Source organism: Rosa chinensis, chromosome 7, assembly GCF_002994745.2.
Source record: "Rosa chinensis cultivar Old Blush chromosome 7, RchiOBHm-V2, whole genome shotgun sequence".
Lineage (NCBI taxonomy): Eukaryota > Viridiplantae > Streptophyta > Magnoliopsida > Rosales > Rosaceae > Rosa > Rosa chinensis.
In genome coordinates, this window is record NC_037094.1 from 407,162 (window position 1) to 423,790 (window position 16,629).

The 16,629-nt window shown below is 40.5% G+C and overlaps 1 protein-coding gene and 1 pseudogene across 1 annotated transcript; both read right to left on the minus strand.

The window, feature by feature from the left end:
* Positions 1-18: 18 nt before the first annotated feature.
* LOC112176662 (protein argonaute 1) lies at positions 19-6,835 on the minus strand. Its single transcript, XM_024314711.2, has 22 exons — positions 6,649-6,835; positions 5,112-5,839; positions 4,816-5,024; positions 4,549-4,701; positions 4,321-4,454; positions 4,112-4,221; positions 3,846-3,952; positions 3,622-3,760; positions 3,429-3,545; positions 3,018-3,125; positions 2,862-2,933; positions 2,624-2,746; positions 2,365-2,524; positions 2,009-2,268; positions 1,776-1,918; positions 1,531-1,593; positions 1,389-1,452; positions 1,139-1,274; positions 972-1,045; positions 799-893; positions 682-713; positions 19-569 (listed from the first exon to the last, which is right to left on the minus strand). The coding sequence occupies exons 2-22, from the start codon at positions 5,829-5,831 to the stop codon at positions 346-348; spliced, it is 3,243 nt and encodes a 1,080-aa protein (XP_024170479.1). The 5' UTR covers positions 5,832-5,839; positions 6,649-6,835; the 3' UTR covers positions 19-345.
* Positions 6,836-9,382: 2,547 nt separating this feature from the next.
* Positions 9,383-16,137, minus strand: LOC112176663 (annotated as a pseudogene).
* Between the last annotated feature and the right edge of the window lie 492 nt (positions 16,138-16,629).

Sequence of the window (16,629 nt, forward strand, 5' to 3'; positions counted from 1 at the left end):
ATCAAACAAGCATCCGGCTTTTTGACGTAATAAGATTAGTGCATTACCAGATTCATTCACGTTCAACCAGCCCATGTTTAAAATAACAAAAGCCACTAATTGTTCGGCACTATATCATGGCATGCAATCCCTGGATAATAACTAGACTAGATTACCCAGACGGGTGCAGCAAGAATGCATACCAGTTGCCTACTTGGAAGAAGTCTTAAGAAATGTACCTACTAATTGAACCAAAGCTGTAAAAGCATTGGAACAATCCAAAACGACACTAACTTTTCAACTTAAACTACAAATTTCTTAAAAATCTGCCAACTTCTACTTGCAGTTGAGACATCCCTCTAGGCTCTAGCAGTAGAACATGACCTTCTTCACATTCTCTTTCAGTGCAGGTAAAGGCCTCACAGCAGCATTTGGACCCGGTGCTCGAGTGCTCCGTCCTCCACCAGCACCAGCCATGCCACCTCCACGTCCATGAGCACCACTTGACATTGAACCGCTATCTGAGGTCTCAGGCTCCATGTAAAATCTCGCTCGGAACGCCGCGAGATGAGCATAATATGCAGGAGGAACTGGAAAATAAACAATTAGAGTCAGTAAAGATTCCAGAGACAAGTAGTGATCCCAGTCATGAGCCAACTGAGAAAGGGCAACAGATGAGTATCAGAGACAGTAAAAGCTTACCGATTGAAACTGAGCGTGTACACCTTGCATATCTACAGGAATTCAAAAGTATTCAGCATTACATTTGAGATGGTAGATTAGGGTATCTTAGGCATAGGAATAGATGAGCCAACTTACGTATAGCAAAGATTATTGGTAAGGGATTGGAGTGCATCTGCTGTGAACTTATTTTCATCCCACAGCACATGGTAATGAGCTGGGCGGCTTGTACCCTGTCATAACACATTGGCTAGAGGTTTAATACACTATATACCACACAAACACATAAACACAAAGGAAATGATTCTTGCCTGAATTCCTGCATGGCTGCAGAGGTAGAAGTCAAACTCAGTTGGGTGACAGATTTTGGAGTCCACGACCGTACCTGATAAATTAGTGGTAGCAAGATTCAATTTCTAGACTAATTTTCTCAGAATTTTTATTTAATGTCATTTTGATACTTGAAAATACTATTTACCAGGTAATATGTTCCCACTCCTGTCAATTGCATTGCGATCACGATGGTTGTCGGCAAACAATCTTGTATGATGACGCTTTTGAACAACAACAAAAGTCACAGGAGGCTGATAATTTGGCTCCAGTGAAGCGCAGGCCTACATAACACGTGTAAGAGGAATCTACTGGTTAATTTATTATAATACAACAGTGATATAACAATCTGAAAGTATGTAAATTAACATAAGTGCAACAGCAACAATAATGATTACCTTACGAATTGCATCAAGTTCATACAATAGAACTTGGTAGAATTGGCCCTCGCTGACACCATCCCTGGAAAGAAAGATATACACACTCCATTAGATACAGGACTACGTCGGATGAGAAAATGCTGAAGGAGCTAGAAAATGCCTGTAGAAAATGATGCGTTGAGGCTTCTGCCCTGTTGCTCTACGAAAGGAAATAAGCAGTTCCCTGCATTTTCAAAACACAGTTACATGTTATTCAACTCCATAATTATAACAACACCTACTAGAAAAACAAAATGCCCCTTCATACATTACAGCAACATAAAATTTAGTATCAAATGAAGAAAAGAAGCACACATGACATATATATATATATATAGAGAGAGAGAGAGAGAGAGAGACTCATACTTTATCATTCCACCAGACATTGTCCCTTTTACTGGATCCTGCCACTGTTTAAACAAATCTTGGATGAGCTCCTGACGATGGGCTTGAGCACATACTAAACCAGCATACTTGGTAATTTCCGGCCAGTCTTGAGAAGCCACAACCTAAGTTACAAATACAGTTTGAACATCAATTGTTACTCTATATGAATGCAGAACAAAAGCACAATATCCATTATGCTAGCTAAGCCATACAGCTGCAATTGATGGGCTTGAATCCTCCCCTGGATGAGGATGCGTCACATCAGCGCCAAAAATTATTGTAGGACGGTCGCTGACCAAGGGAATACGCCTGGAGATTGCATCAACAAGTACTGTGTTCCGTCCCCCGACCTTCACATTTATCTTCAAGGCAACGTTTGCCAAATACTGTTTACTCATTCTAAACACATGTTTAGTTAAACAGCACTGGGATACAAGGCCAAGATCCGTCTCACAGATCCTTTTTAAATCACCTGGATGAGATATCATAGCATTCATGAATCTAAACAACTACTATGGAGAACAAAAAAATGAAATACTGTAATAAGAATTTGATTTCAATTACATACCATAAAGAGAGCCATTATTATCTGGCAAAATGACGACAAGAAGGTCAAGCTCCTTGCCCGGAATCTTAGTCATTGCATCATGGTATCGAGTTTTTAAGACCTTTTCCACCTGATCAGGTCGAGCACTGACTGGTGGAAGCACGGGCTCAGGGTTAAATGCCTGATAAATAAACAGTTCAACAGTCGGATGCCAAAAAGAAAAAATTGCAATATAATTTAGGTCAATGAAACTGTAAGAGAGCAAAAATAAGTCCCATACCATGCCAGAAATGTGACACATCTGAGCAAGTTCATAACAAAATCCTTTTGCCACACTGTCTTGTACGTTGCGGGAAAAATTTATGCAGATCCAATTGGTTACTTTTCCTCCATTTACCATTTTCTGCAACAATATCACAAGATGTTAAGAAAAGAATCCAAACATATGCCACTCCGAGAAGACAGACATGAGAATTACAGGTTTAGGGTATTGTATAAGATATATGATACCAAAATACCTTATTCATCATATTCCACTGTCCGACTTGGGGCAGGCAATCCTTTTCCCTTCCAGTATCATGGTATTTAAGCTGTAAGAAACAGAAGAATCAATACAGATACATACTATCACAACAGATGCAGAAACAAAAATGCAGTTATAGATTATATCTTACCCATGGTGGAGGAAGAATACGAGCTTCAACCTGAGCCAGATTCTCACTAATTTTAATTCCGAACTCCTGTGCATAAGGATCTTCAGCATAGGCATTATGACGTACTGTCTGCAATATTAGCATGAGAAGCAAAATTAGGAAACTAAAATATCACACAATTCTGCCTATAACACAATCAACAGCTATGCATTGTGCTTCTGCATTTAAAATATTTGAAGACATAAATTTAACTACAATGCGACAGCAAAATTGCCACATAAGCCAACACTTTGGAAGTAAAAAACCTGATTTTAGGGACCAAATCATATCACTGAGTTTATGATACACATATCAGATACAAATAAAGTACATAGAAAAAATTGCTTTGGGATTCAAGTTCCTAGAAATAAGCAGAAATTAAAAATAACTAACCTGCATAATATCACGCTCCCTTTCTTGAGGGCGCTGACAGGTCACCTTGAGCAAAGCAGTTATCTGTCTCTCATTCAATCTCTTGGAGTACCTTTGTCCCTCAACAATTTTACAGACCTAAATGCAATTACTGCCTATTAGAACCCAAGTAACTGCTGTATTTGAAAGTAACAGTTGTATAGCAGCAACTCACCTCCATGGGTAAATAGTTTGGTCGCTGTTGATTTCCAACTTGAAGACAAGGCCAATATGGATGTTGAATGGCAAAACCGTAGGTTTCATGAAAGTATTCAACAACCGATTTCATCGTTCCTCTTTCGTCCACAGGAAAACTGAAGACAAAATAAAAAACAGAGTCATGAAATCAAGTTTCAACAGAATTTTAAAAATTAACGACCATTGGATATTTATTCTCACGTTAATTCTCTTGTTGCCTGGGATGTTAAACCAGAGATACGGTATTTTCTGCGCATATTTCCTCGGTGTGTAACTTCAACCCTCACTCCACGTAGAGCCTTTTTAATCTATTTAAAAACAAAAAGATATAATGCCAACATCTAGTATGTAAAATTAATAAACATGAAAACATGTATATCTAATAGGGCGTATCCCAATGTTATCCACACGCAGAAGATACAACTCAATTGCCAGAAGGTCCAGAACAAAGACAAGAGAAACCTAACCTTTACACGATCAGAATCAGAAAGTGGCCTCGCTTGAACATCACGATTCAGTAGCTGGGTTACAAACTCAATAACTGGCAATGGCTCAATAAAAGCTGTCGAGGACATATCTGGACATCCAACATAATAGTATACATGTCAGTGAATAATTCATCACTTAAATTTATAAAGGTATATAAGCTATTACAAGTCAGAATGTTGCATCTTACCAATATTTAAAGATAGACCCATTTGAGTTGGACGAATACTCTGGTAGAAACCACGCCAGCTTTCCAAACCCTCACCAAGTGGTTGTCTTCTCCCCAAGCCAGGGTCGTAAAATGAACGCCCCACAGGACAGTACCTACAACCAAAAAGGACAGTATCAGCTTGTGCACATATCCACCATGGATAATTTTTCCCAGGTCATAAAAGCATAATGCAGAAACATTTTGTACCTAGAAGTAGGCAACTCCCTTAGAACAATGTCAAGAACCTGAAGGGCCTCCTGGGGTGCATCAGCTATCCTCCCTTGCAAAAAGAGACCTAAATGGTGCAGGTCAGCACGAGCAGCAAATTTAATCACAACTCTGAAATCTCTCTCTCGCCGGCTGCATCAAGAAGAAAGCCATCATCAAATACACGGTTCCTCCTCATAAATCAAGTAGACTACAACAGTACAATAAAAGAGTTGCATTTAAAAGATACAAGCAATTAATACGTACGCTTGTCCAGCCTGTCCCTCCTCATCATCCAGAAGAGTGATTTTGAACTCCTTTGACTGGAAAGGAAGAGGTCCAGCAGTATACAGGCTCTTCCGTCCATCATAAGCAGGAAGCCGGCTTGAAAGATGGGAGTCCTTGTAGGTTTTCACTAGCTGAGACATCACAGCACGGTTCACACCCCGTGATGTGACTTCTGGTGTAATAGTTACCTAACACATTATAAAACAAAGATATTATTCATATTATCATCAAACAAAGTTAGAATCAAAACACAGACACAGGGCAAGAGAGCTCACATCATATTGGTGCAGATCCTTGTCTGGTAATTCAGCAAAGAAATGATTTGCCTTGACTGTACACCTTGTGCCAGTCTTACCCTTACCAGGGCGAAGAGGGAACCTCATACCCTTGCTAGAGACTGGAACGTGTTGAATGGCCTGACTAGGAGCTTCCTCTTGCTGGATGGAAACCTGCTGAAACTGCTCTGCCACTTCTGAAGGCTCAGGTGGATGAGATGATGAACTTGCTTGATAAGCAGCAGGCTGAGGGGTGATTCCAGCTTGATAAGGAACTGGGGTTGCTTGGTGCAGCTCGGAAACTGGTGATCTGGATGGGCCACCAGGAGAAGGTCCTCCACGACCGCCACTGTACCCTCCTCGGCCTCCTTGCTGAGGAGGCCCTCCCCTGCCTCTGCCTTGATATTCAGGAGGGCCGCCATACTGCTGTTGTGGCGTTGGATAGCCTCCACGGCCACCACCATAACCCCCACGCCCTCCCTGTGGAGTAGATCCTCTTCCACCTTGGTAACCTCCACCCTGTTGTTGAGGCGGAGCTCCCCTTCCACCTTGTTGTTGTGGGTAACCCCCTCCACCCTGTTGTTGAGGCGGAGATCCCCTTCCCCCTTGGGGACCTCCGGCACCTTGTTGTTGTTGTGCTGGTGGAGCAGCGGGACGCTGGGAACCAGACTCAGAGCTTTCACTTCCGCTAGGAAGCTCAGTTCTCCTCTTCCTCACCATGATGGTGTCTATACAAACATAACAAAAAAACAATAAGAAATTGAACCCCAGTAGCAGATAGTCAAACGAACACAGTAACAGATAGTCAAACGAACATAAATAATACGCAAACTAGGGATTCAAATAACCATGAGTATTTTCGCACATCAATATCAGAATGAGCCTACATACAGAATATGCAAATTACATCTATTAGACAGTGTAAAAGCAAACAACAGACTGTGATCATAGGCAATTTAGTAGACAAATTCCAAATTCTAGTTTAAACTATAATAAAACAGGTCACAAACACTGTAAATAAAAGGAGCAGCTATACAGTAACCAGAGAATTCCCAGAGTTTAGCATCTCAAAAACCTGAGGCTCATTCAGTTGAAATAGAAAAACATTCATGTAAAAAGAAAAAAATACAACATCAAATAGAGCGACAGTGCAAAACTGAAAACACAAATACGGCGTCTAAAACCGAAAATTAAGAGAAGACTACAACCACTACAAACCCTAGAAACAGAGACTTTCTCAGGGGCCAAAAAAGCCAGAGATGCTTTCCAGCATTGCAAAATGCACGAGATCTAACGATCTAACGCAAACCTGAAGCGAAAACGAAACGAGAGCACAGAGAGAGGCTCGGAACCATAACGAACAGATACACAATCAAAACAGATCTTCGAGAGAGAAAACAGAGCCACACAAAGAGGTAGAGCCAGATAAACACAGATCCACACCACAAATTCGGAACCAAACGAGAGAGGCGGAGAAAGATAAACAAAATTAGCATTCAGTAACGAAACCCTAGAACGGCGGTGAGAGAAGGTTTACCGTAAAAAGCAGAAAACCGATGAGGGCCGTACTACCAACACCGCAGCAGTAGTGGTTGCTTTTGGTGTTTCCAGAGAGAAAACGAAAAAGGGACTCTCTCTCTCTCTCTCTCTCTCTCCCTCTCTCTCTCTCTCTCTCTCTCACCCTCTGAATATTCTATTATTTTATGTTGCTGTTGGTGAGAGACCCCATCAACACCTCCCCACACTCCCAATTTATACAGCCACTCACCAGTAGGTTAGTCAAAATCACCACTCTACCCTTCTCGCTATCACTTTACGGTCTTACCCCTGCTCGCCTCTTCATTTTACCCCTGCTCTACTCTACTCTCTGTCTGTTTTGTACCCTTGTCTGGGGTCATCTTTTCTTTTTAACCCCGTAAAAGGAATCCTCTGGAACATAATGCCAACATTGCCCTTCAACGCAAGGATTTTATAGGAAAAAAATATTTTTAATATGGAATTTGGTGAAATATACCTGAAGATTAGGTAAATTCCTAAATGCAAAAATACTTTGTCAGTTTCAATTTGTTCTTTTCGAATTCGATTCATCTCCTTTCAGCTGCTTTTCTATCATTTATTTATATTCCAATTTCACATATATCCTGTAAGGAAATAAATCAATTATTAAATTATCGTGTAAATGCTCAAATATACGGATTGAGACCTCTTATACAAACCTATTTCATCTGATTTCAACAAACACTTTTGAAATCTAGATCAAATATAGCAAGTTTTACACAACAGTGATTTGTGTTTAACTAATTAGATATGATGAGATTTAGTTTTAACGATGGTTGAAGTCAGTCCATACCAATACGAAAGGTGGCGGCTCTTGAACGAAAAGTAAAATCCTCCCATAAAAGGGATTAGGGTTTTTTTTGTTGTTGGATTTTATATATAGTAACAATAAACGTTCTAAACTTGAAAAAAAATTCTCAAAAAAAAACTTGAAAAAAAAATAATAATAATTATAGTAAATTAGGAGTTTTAACGGACTAGTTTTGTAATTCGTGAATATGATGGAACATTGAATTAGGGATGAAAATTTCTTCCTCAGTTTCGAGTGTTCATGTGGACTCACCTAGTAGATTGCAAGTGAAGACAACCCTCACCAACTGGCAAAGATGGCCATGACGTTTGAATAAACCATCGGTTTTCAAAACTCTTTTATAAGGTTACTTTCTATTCCTCCCTCCCCTTTCTTGGAATTAATATGGAATATGGTGGAAAAAAAAGCTTACAATTAGGTAAATCCCTAAGTGAAAACATATCCTTTCAATTTCTTCTTTTATAGTTTGGACGTTCGGTTCATCTCCTTTGTGTTGCTCTCCTGTAATTTATTATCAGCAATGAAAATTACCATGTGAATGCTTAAATATATGGACTCTAATTAAGTATTGAGACCTATTCCATATGATTACAACAAGATTTTTGAGATCTTGATCAATTATAGCAAATTTTGCGTTGCAATGATTTACTTTGAACTAGTTGCATTTGATGAAGTCTAGTTTTAACGACAGTTGAAGTTAAAATGGTCAATACCAACATGAGAGGTGGCGGCTCTTGAACAAAAAAGTAAAGTCCGCCATATAAAGGATTATGGTTTGTTAGGTTTTTTTGCATTTTATAAATAATAACGATAAAGTTTTTAAACTTGGAAAAAAATTATAATAAATTATGTTTTTAAGGGACTGACTATGTAATTCATGAATAAGATGAAATGTTAAATTAGGGATGAAAATTTCTTCTTGGGTTTGAGTAATCACGTGAACTCGCCTAGTATACTACGGATGAAAACAAGCCACACTAACCGTCCCTTAAATGCAAAGATGCTCATGATGTTTGAATAAACCGTTGGTTTTCAAAACTCTTTTATAACGCTACTTTCTGTTTTTTCTCCCTCCCCCTTCTCAGAATTTTGATGTGTATTTAGAGTTTCAATCTCACCCAAAATCTCACAGACACCCATGATGATAAAACCACAATCTAAATTTTTTTATTTTTTTGTTTATGTTGATATTAGATCACTAAATCCACAGTTAAGTGGTGTAAAATGTAAATGTCAGCAATATACGGTAACTTTTTTTTTTTCTTGGTCATTACATACGATAACTTTTACGGTAAGGGAAGACAAAAGTAGGTACGGACAGAGAGTGTAAATAAATTAAATAATCGTAACAGAAATGAAAAGGACAGATTACTTATATGCGTATATGGGAATCGGACGTGGCATCAGCCAGCTTGGCGTTAAGCTACGGAGAGAGAGCGACCCTGGTCAAAACTGCTAGGACTCAGGCCGGTCCAGTCCCGTCACCAACTCACTACCCCGAAAACCCGCCCAATCAGACGACTCCACGACACCGCCACCTGTTCATTAATTTCGAAGCCTTCCTTTTCGTGTCCACTGCTAGTACGGCCTACAGTAACGGACGCTGCTCGTTAAAAAGACCAAAATACCCCACCTCGGCTACGGCTTTCCCCCTCTTTCAGGCGAGTAATGAATCGACATCCCCATCATGTCTCCCCTTCTTTCGGCCCAAGTCCAACAACGAGTCGTCTCCCTCTCCCGTAACTGTTCATCATTTTTAACTTTTAACCACCGCAATACCTAGTTTTTAACTGCATTTTTCCTTTCCCATTCCCTATCAGACATTGAACCGATCTAACGGCTCATGTCACCGGACGTTCGGCGACGAACGCATTTTAGTTCATGATTTAGGCAATGCAGTAGGTAGAGGACTCAAAATACATGATAAATCACAGTTCACAAGGCCCGTGATAGTTCAAAGACATAGGAAACGTCATACATATCCCAAGTCCACGTGATTTGTGTATGCTAGTGTCAGAATCTCATACCAACAGCAATACACACAAACATTACCAACAGCAATACACAGTTACACACGCTGCGTTTTGTTAATAGTTTACTTCATCCACCATGTCCATGGAACATGATGCGAGTTGTTTATTTATTTGCAGAACAAGGTTGGCCTAACAGTAGAACATAACCTTCTTGACATTATCCTTGAGAGCAGGTAAAGCCTTCACAGCAGCAGAATTTGCAGCAAGCGGCGCCCTACGTCCACCACCGCGTCCATTTGTGGTAGCACCACTTGTCACTGACCCGCCTTCTGACGTCTGTGGTTCCAAGTAGAAACGGGCTCGAAATGCAGCAAGATGTGCATAGTATGCAGGGGGACTGTCAAATTAGCATAACATTAATTTCAGCATTCACATTTACAACAGAACAATAAGCAACAAATCAAACTCAGATTAAGATAGAGCATGTGTGCTTTTTCACTTGGTCAGTCTGTGTGTGTGTGTGCAACTGTGAGAGATGAGAGAGCGAAAGCTCACCAACAGAAACAGAACGTGTACACCTCGCATATCTGCAAAAGAAATTAGTTCAACAAAATCATTATCCCAAAAAAACAAAAAAAAGATTGACATCCCCATAATAACATGAAAATGAGGGATCATCCAACTTACGTATAACAAAGGTTATTTGTGAGGGTCTGCAATCCATCAGCTGAAAAGTTGTTCTCATCCCATAGCACATGGTAATGGGCTGGACGACTCGTGCCCTGTTTGATACAGTGATTACAGATATAACAACACTCACACAGCTTTGTAAAGTATTTAAACAAACAACTAATCAATCACTACCTGAATTCCAGCATGGCTACACAGGTAGAAGTCAAATTCAGTTGGATGACAGATTTTGGAGTCTACAACTGTACCTGTAATATCAATGGCCAAGTGTTTTAGATCACGCATGCAAAATAAACCCTACACATAGATTCTGAAAATCATTGCAAGAAGTTCCAAATCCAGCAGAATGCAATACCAGGTAATATATTCCCACTTCTGTCAACTGATCTTGAGTCATTATGGTTGTTAGCAAACAACCTAGTATGATGGCGCTTTTGAACCACCACAAAAGTCACTGGAGGCTGATAATCGGGCTCCAAGGAGGCACATGCCTGAATTAAAGTGAAATATATGAGGATGAGAAAGTGAATGACTATGTTTTGTAATTTCCAGGCACGCAAAAGGGAGAAGTGGAGAAATTAATTCAGCCAAGTAGATTTACTTTACGAATGGCATCAAGTTCATACAGCAAAACTTGATAAAACTGTCCTTCACTGACACCATCCCTGCAAAGAACAAACATACAATAATATATAAACAAATGGCAGTACAGAAAAAGCTAGTTGAGGCAGAATATAAGATGGTACCTGTAGAATATGATCCGTTGTGGTTTTTGCCCAGTTGATCTACGGAAAGATATGAGCAGTTCCCTGGATTCAAAAGCAAATACAAATAAAACCAAAAGCAATTTTAGTTAAGAAAGAAGAAGGAAAAAAAAAAAAAACAACAACAACAATAAATCAAATCCAGAACAACCAAAACTAGAAGAAAAGTCATACTTGATCATGCCACCAGACATTGTCCCTTTGCTGGATCCTGCCATGTTTTGAACAAATCTTGGATGAGTTCCTGTCGATGGGTTTGAGCAGAAACCAAACCAGCATACTTTGTAACTTCAGGCCAATCTTGAGAAGCCACAACCTGGATTTAATTAAATAGGAATTTTGAAACAGTCAAAACCCTACCCTGGGTGGAAACAGAATAGAATCATATGCAAGCTAAAGCATGTATGCATGTTTAGTAACACACCGCTGCAATTGACGGACTTGAATCCTCTCCAGGATGAGGATGGGTGACATCAGCACCAAAAATGATGGTAGGTCGATCACTGACTAAAGGAATTCGCCTGGACAGAGCATCAACAAGCACTGTATTCCTTCCCCCGACCTTCACGTTGATCTTCAACGTTACATTTGCCAAATACTGTTGCTTATTGTTTTTAAATACATGCTTTGTTAAACAGCATTGGGAAACAAGGCCGAGATCCGTCTCACAAATTCGCTTCAAATCACCTGGATAGTAAATCATGATATATGTAAGTCCAAGGATTTTGGATAACAGAATAACTTGAAAGAGGAGTGGATAATATTTAATTGAAGGTTCAAACCATAAAGAGAGCCATTATTATCTGGCAAAATAGCAATAAGTAGCTCAAGCTCCTGGCCGCGGGGCTGGAGTTTGGTCAGTGCTTCATGAAAGCGAGATTTTAGGGCCCTCTCGACATGACCGGGATGAGCGGTGACAGGTGGAAGTACTGGTTCTGGATTAAATGCCTAGAAGAGAACCAACATCAATATGAGGAATCTCAGATTTGGAAGAAAGTTGATGAATATAAGAGCATCACAGGTCTCATACCATGCCAGAAACGTTGCACATTTGAACAAGTTCACTACAGAACCGACGGGCAACAGCATCTTGCACGCCCCCGGAAAAGTTTATGCACATCCAATTGTTGACTGTGCCACCATTGACCATTTTCTGTAACATTACGATGATAGACTGTCAACAACACATTCTAAAGGAAAATGATATTGGCTTTTCGGCAATAGCAAATTTCTATAACTTATTGCTAAAACTGATTGCCCCATAATCTTTGGCAAGGCCTTTCACTTTCACTCCCTTCATCCTCCCTGCAACCCCAAAACAGGAGAGAAAGAACTGCAACAAGAATTGGATTCCCTGCTTATCTACGATCCCCCTCACAGGGAAACAAAAGTAGGCTAGCCTTAACAAGAATCCCTAGGATCTCCATAGCAGGGAAAGAGTAATCATGCAGTGAAAAGCGGATTAGAGGTTTCACCAGAAGTGACATCATTAATTGGGTACATATCCATACTGATACAAAAGGATATCCAGGTCCATCTGTTCTCATAGTATCAAAGGTATACAGTACAAGGAAACCATAAACTTGTGTATAAGGTATATACCTTATTCATCATATTCCACTGTCCAACTCGAGGCTGGCAATCCTTTTCTCTACCTGTATCATGATATTTAAGCTGCATAACACAAGACTCGATTCTTAGTTACCATCCATATAGTAAAGTGAACCTTGGTGGTACCAAAAGTTACAAAAAAACAAACAGATAGTAGAACACTGCAGATATCTTACTCTTGGTGCAGGAAGAATACGAGCTTCAAGCAAAGTGAGATTCTCACTGATTTTAATGCCAAACTCCTGAGCATAAGGATCTTCATGGTAAGCGTTTTGACGAACTGTCTGCAGAGTACAAATTTTCAACCAACACATACCAAGCGGGTATTAATTTACAAGTGAGTTGATGACAACCACATATTGTCAATTAAAAGGAAAAAGTTTTGTGAACCATACATCAAGCATAACAGAATGTAACATAAAGTCAGTACACTGCATGTAAGCTTGGCAATACAATACACTTTCCAAAATACCAACCTGGATAATATCACGTTCCCTTTCATGAGGACGCTGGCAGGTCACCTTCAGCAAAGCAGTAATCTGTCTCTCATTCAACCTCCTGGAATACCTCTGACCTTCAACTATTTTACAGACCTGCAACAATGACTTCCTATTAACATGCTTGTCGAGCTTATAATGACAAAAAGAGTAGCATTTATTTACCTCCATGGGCAAGTAATTTGATCTCTGCTGATTTCCCACTTGTAGACACGGCAATTGAGTATGCTTTATAATGAAACCATAAGTTTCATGAAAGTAGTCAACAACAGATTTCATGGTACCTCTCTCATCAAGTGGAAAACTGGACAATCAAGGAACAGTGTCAGTGAAACAAGTTTTGCATTCATCTTGATATAAAATATAATACTCAACGACACATTTCACAGTATCTCCGCCAAATGGAAAACACTAAGGGCCATTTAGGTACTGTTTTGTTTCTATTCAATTGAAATGGATAAAGCAAATGATATAAGATGCCAATACTCACGTCAGCTCTCTTGTTGGTTGCGATGTTAATCCAGTAATACGGTATTTTCTGCGCATATGTCCACGGTGTGTAACTTCAACTTTGATTCCTCGTAAAGCTTTCTTGATCTGTTCATACACAAACAAAAAGGTGTGATACTGGTATCTGTATGAATGGAGGGATAATCCAATTCTACATACACTAATGTCATGCCATCAAGAAAGTAACATCACATACACCTCCTAGCTTGTTAGAACAAAGTTGTTAGCCTTTGTACATATTCATTAATATATATTATCCTAAAATTTAAACAAAATAAAAAGTTGATTTGACACAACATAAGCAGCAAGGGAAATAAAAACATTCTGACTAAATTCATAGGCACAAGTCATCAGAAACAAACAAGACCATGAACAGAATCTAACCTTCACACGATCAGCATCTGACAATTGTCTAAATGAAATGTCTCGATTGAGTAGCTGATTGACAAATTCAATGATTGGCAGTGGCTCGATGAAAGCAGTAGATGACATATCTGGACCATTGACAATTTCATTAAAGCAGCAGAAAACACCGCAATGCAGGAACATGTACACACACATGCATCATTTGTGCAACAGTCATGATATTTGCTATTAAATGTCAATTAAAGAATCTTGAAAAATAAGGTACCAATATTGAGAGACAGCCCCATCTGCGTTGGACGAATACTCTGATAGAATCCACGCCAACTTTCCAAACCCTCACCTAGCGACTGCCTTCTCCCCAGATCAGGGGAATAAAATGAACGTGCCACAGGAAAGTAACTACAAACAATAGATCATTACATTAGCTCAAGAACATATCAAACTAATGTGCGATTATGAACCTGAATTGAACACCAAATAGAGATCAAATTTGTATACCTAGCTGTAGGCAATTCACGCAGAACAATGTCGAGAACCTGAAGGGCTTCCTGAGGAGCCTCAGCTTGCCTCCCCATCAAAAAGAGTTCTAGATGGTGTAGGTCAGCACGTGCAGCAAACTTGACCACCACTTTAAATTCTCTCTCCTTCTCCTTCCTGCAGCAAGAAGAGAAAATTAATGATTTGGGTGAGGAGACTGCATCTCCAAAAAGCTATGTAAGAGCATAACTTAGAAATGAATATCCACCTTTGCCCGCCTGATCCATCATCATCATCAACAAGCACAATCTTGAATTCCTTGGATGAGAAAGGAAGCGGCCCAGCAGTGTACAGACTCTTCCGTCCGTCATAGGCAGGGAGCCTATTTCCAAGCTGGGATTGCCTGTACAAATCCACCAGCTGCTTGATCACAGCCCGATTCAACCTCCTCGATGCAATGTCTGGTGTAATAGTAACCTAATAAAATTGAGCATTCAAAAGGGAGCATTACAAACATACATTTGAGACTAATATCAGACTATGAGTGAAACATGGGTAAAAGAACTGACATCATACTGGTGCAGATCTTTGTCAGGTAACTCAGCAAAGAAGTGATTGGCCTTGACAATACATTTAGCGCCGACGGTGCCTCTGCCAGGGCGAAGAGGGAACCTAACCGACTTACTTGAGGTGGGAATAGGTTGGATTGCCTGCACAGGAAGAGGAGCAACTTGTTGCCCAATAGAAACCTGCTGAAAAGACTCCACCAGTTCTGAAGGTGAAGGTGAAGGTGAAGACACAGATGGTGTTGTAGGCTGAGGCTGAGGGTTGACCCCAGCAACATATGGAGCAGCAGGGGTCGCTTGGTGCAGGTCAGGAATTGATGTTTTGGGCGGGCCATAGCCACCGGAAGAAGATCCTCCCCCACGGCCGTAACCACCGCCACTACCGCTGCCGTAACCTCCACCACCACGACTTCCTCCTCCCTGTCCCCTCCCCCTGCCTCCATTTTCAGAGGGCGGGGGACCACCATACTGCTGCTGCTGCTGCTGCTGCTGATACTGATACTGATATGGCATCCCACCATTTCCATTCCCATTCCCACGGCCGCCGCGGCCGCCGCCATAGCCTCCTCCTCCTCCTCCTCCTCCTCTGTTGGCTCCTTGTGGCGGTCTTCCAGCTTGGTGTTGGTAACCTCCTCCTCCTCCTCCTCTTGCCTCTTGGTTGTGCTGCTGGTAAGCCTGATCAGCTACTTGCTGAGATTCATAGGCTTCAGCTCCACCGCTACCAGGGAGTTGACCACCTCGCTTCTTCCTCACCATGATGATGATCTGATCAACGCTGCTCATTCACAGATCAAACCATAAACTACCTCTGATTCATAACTATCCACTCACAAAGCAGCTCAACAATGATCGATTTCAGACTAACAAATTCCCAAACAAAAGCAATCGAACCACAATTCCCAAACAAACTACTACTGATGCTCATACATACATACATACAGACATACATACAGCAAGAAAAAGCAGACTTACCTCTCTCAGAAGATGACTTCCACTCTGAGCTTTCTGGGGGTTGTGTGAGGGACCGAGGGAGAGAGAAGAAAAATAAAAATGGTCAGAAGATGACTTCCACTCTGAGCTTTCTGAGGGTTGTGTGAGGGACTGAGGGAGGGAGGGAGAGAAAAGAAAAATAAAAATGGTTGAAATGGAGATGCGGTACGGTCCAAAATATATTGGATTGTTGTAGGAATCTCGTCTCGTGTAGTACAACAATGTCATTGCAAGTGCAAGTGCAGGTGCAAGTGGATATATCATAATACGAACAATAATAATAACAATACGAAAACGGTAAAAATTTATTAACTTAAAAATAACGGTATCTTTTTGTTTTTATATTTTTTAAAGCTTAGTGATGCTCGCAAATTACACAATTAACAATGGGGCTGCGCGGGGTCACTGGTCTGGGTAGGTCTATGAAAATGACAACCCACACAACCTCTACTCCTGCGCTTTCTTCTTTCTTCTTTCTTCTTTCTTCTTTCTTCTTTCTCTGTGTCTATTAACCAATAACCAATTATTGGAACACAACAAACCTTTCATGTCTTGGTTTCGGTGGCATTTATCGGAGCCTGTGATCAACAAAGCCTCCTTTTTATATTTCTATTTCTATCTAAACCTTAGCCTGCCACCAAAATTTATGTATGTGAACTCAGAATAATGCCCGGTCGCTAAGGAAATGCGCGTGTCGCCGTCGCCA

Coding starts and splice junctions, on each gene's coding strand:
- LOC112176662 (XM_024314711.2), bottom strand. CDS start 5,831: ATGGTGAGGAAGAGGAGAACTGAGCTTCCTAGCGGAAGTGAAAGCTCT. Junction 2,747..2,861: donor AGTGGAATATGATGAATAAG/GTATTTTGGTAT, acceptor ATATTGTTGCAG/AAAATGGTAAATGGAGGAAA. Junction 1,594..1,775: donor ATGTCTGGTGGAATGATAAA/GTATGAGTCTCT, acceptor TTGAAAATGCAG/GGAACTGCTTATTTCCTTTC.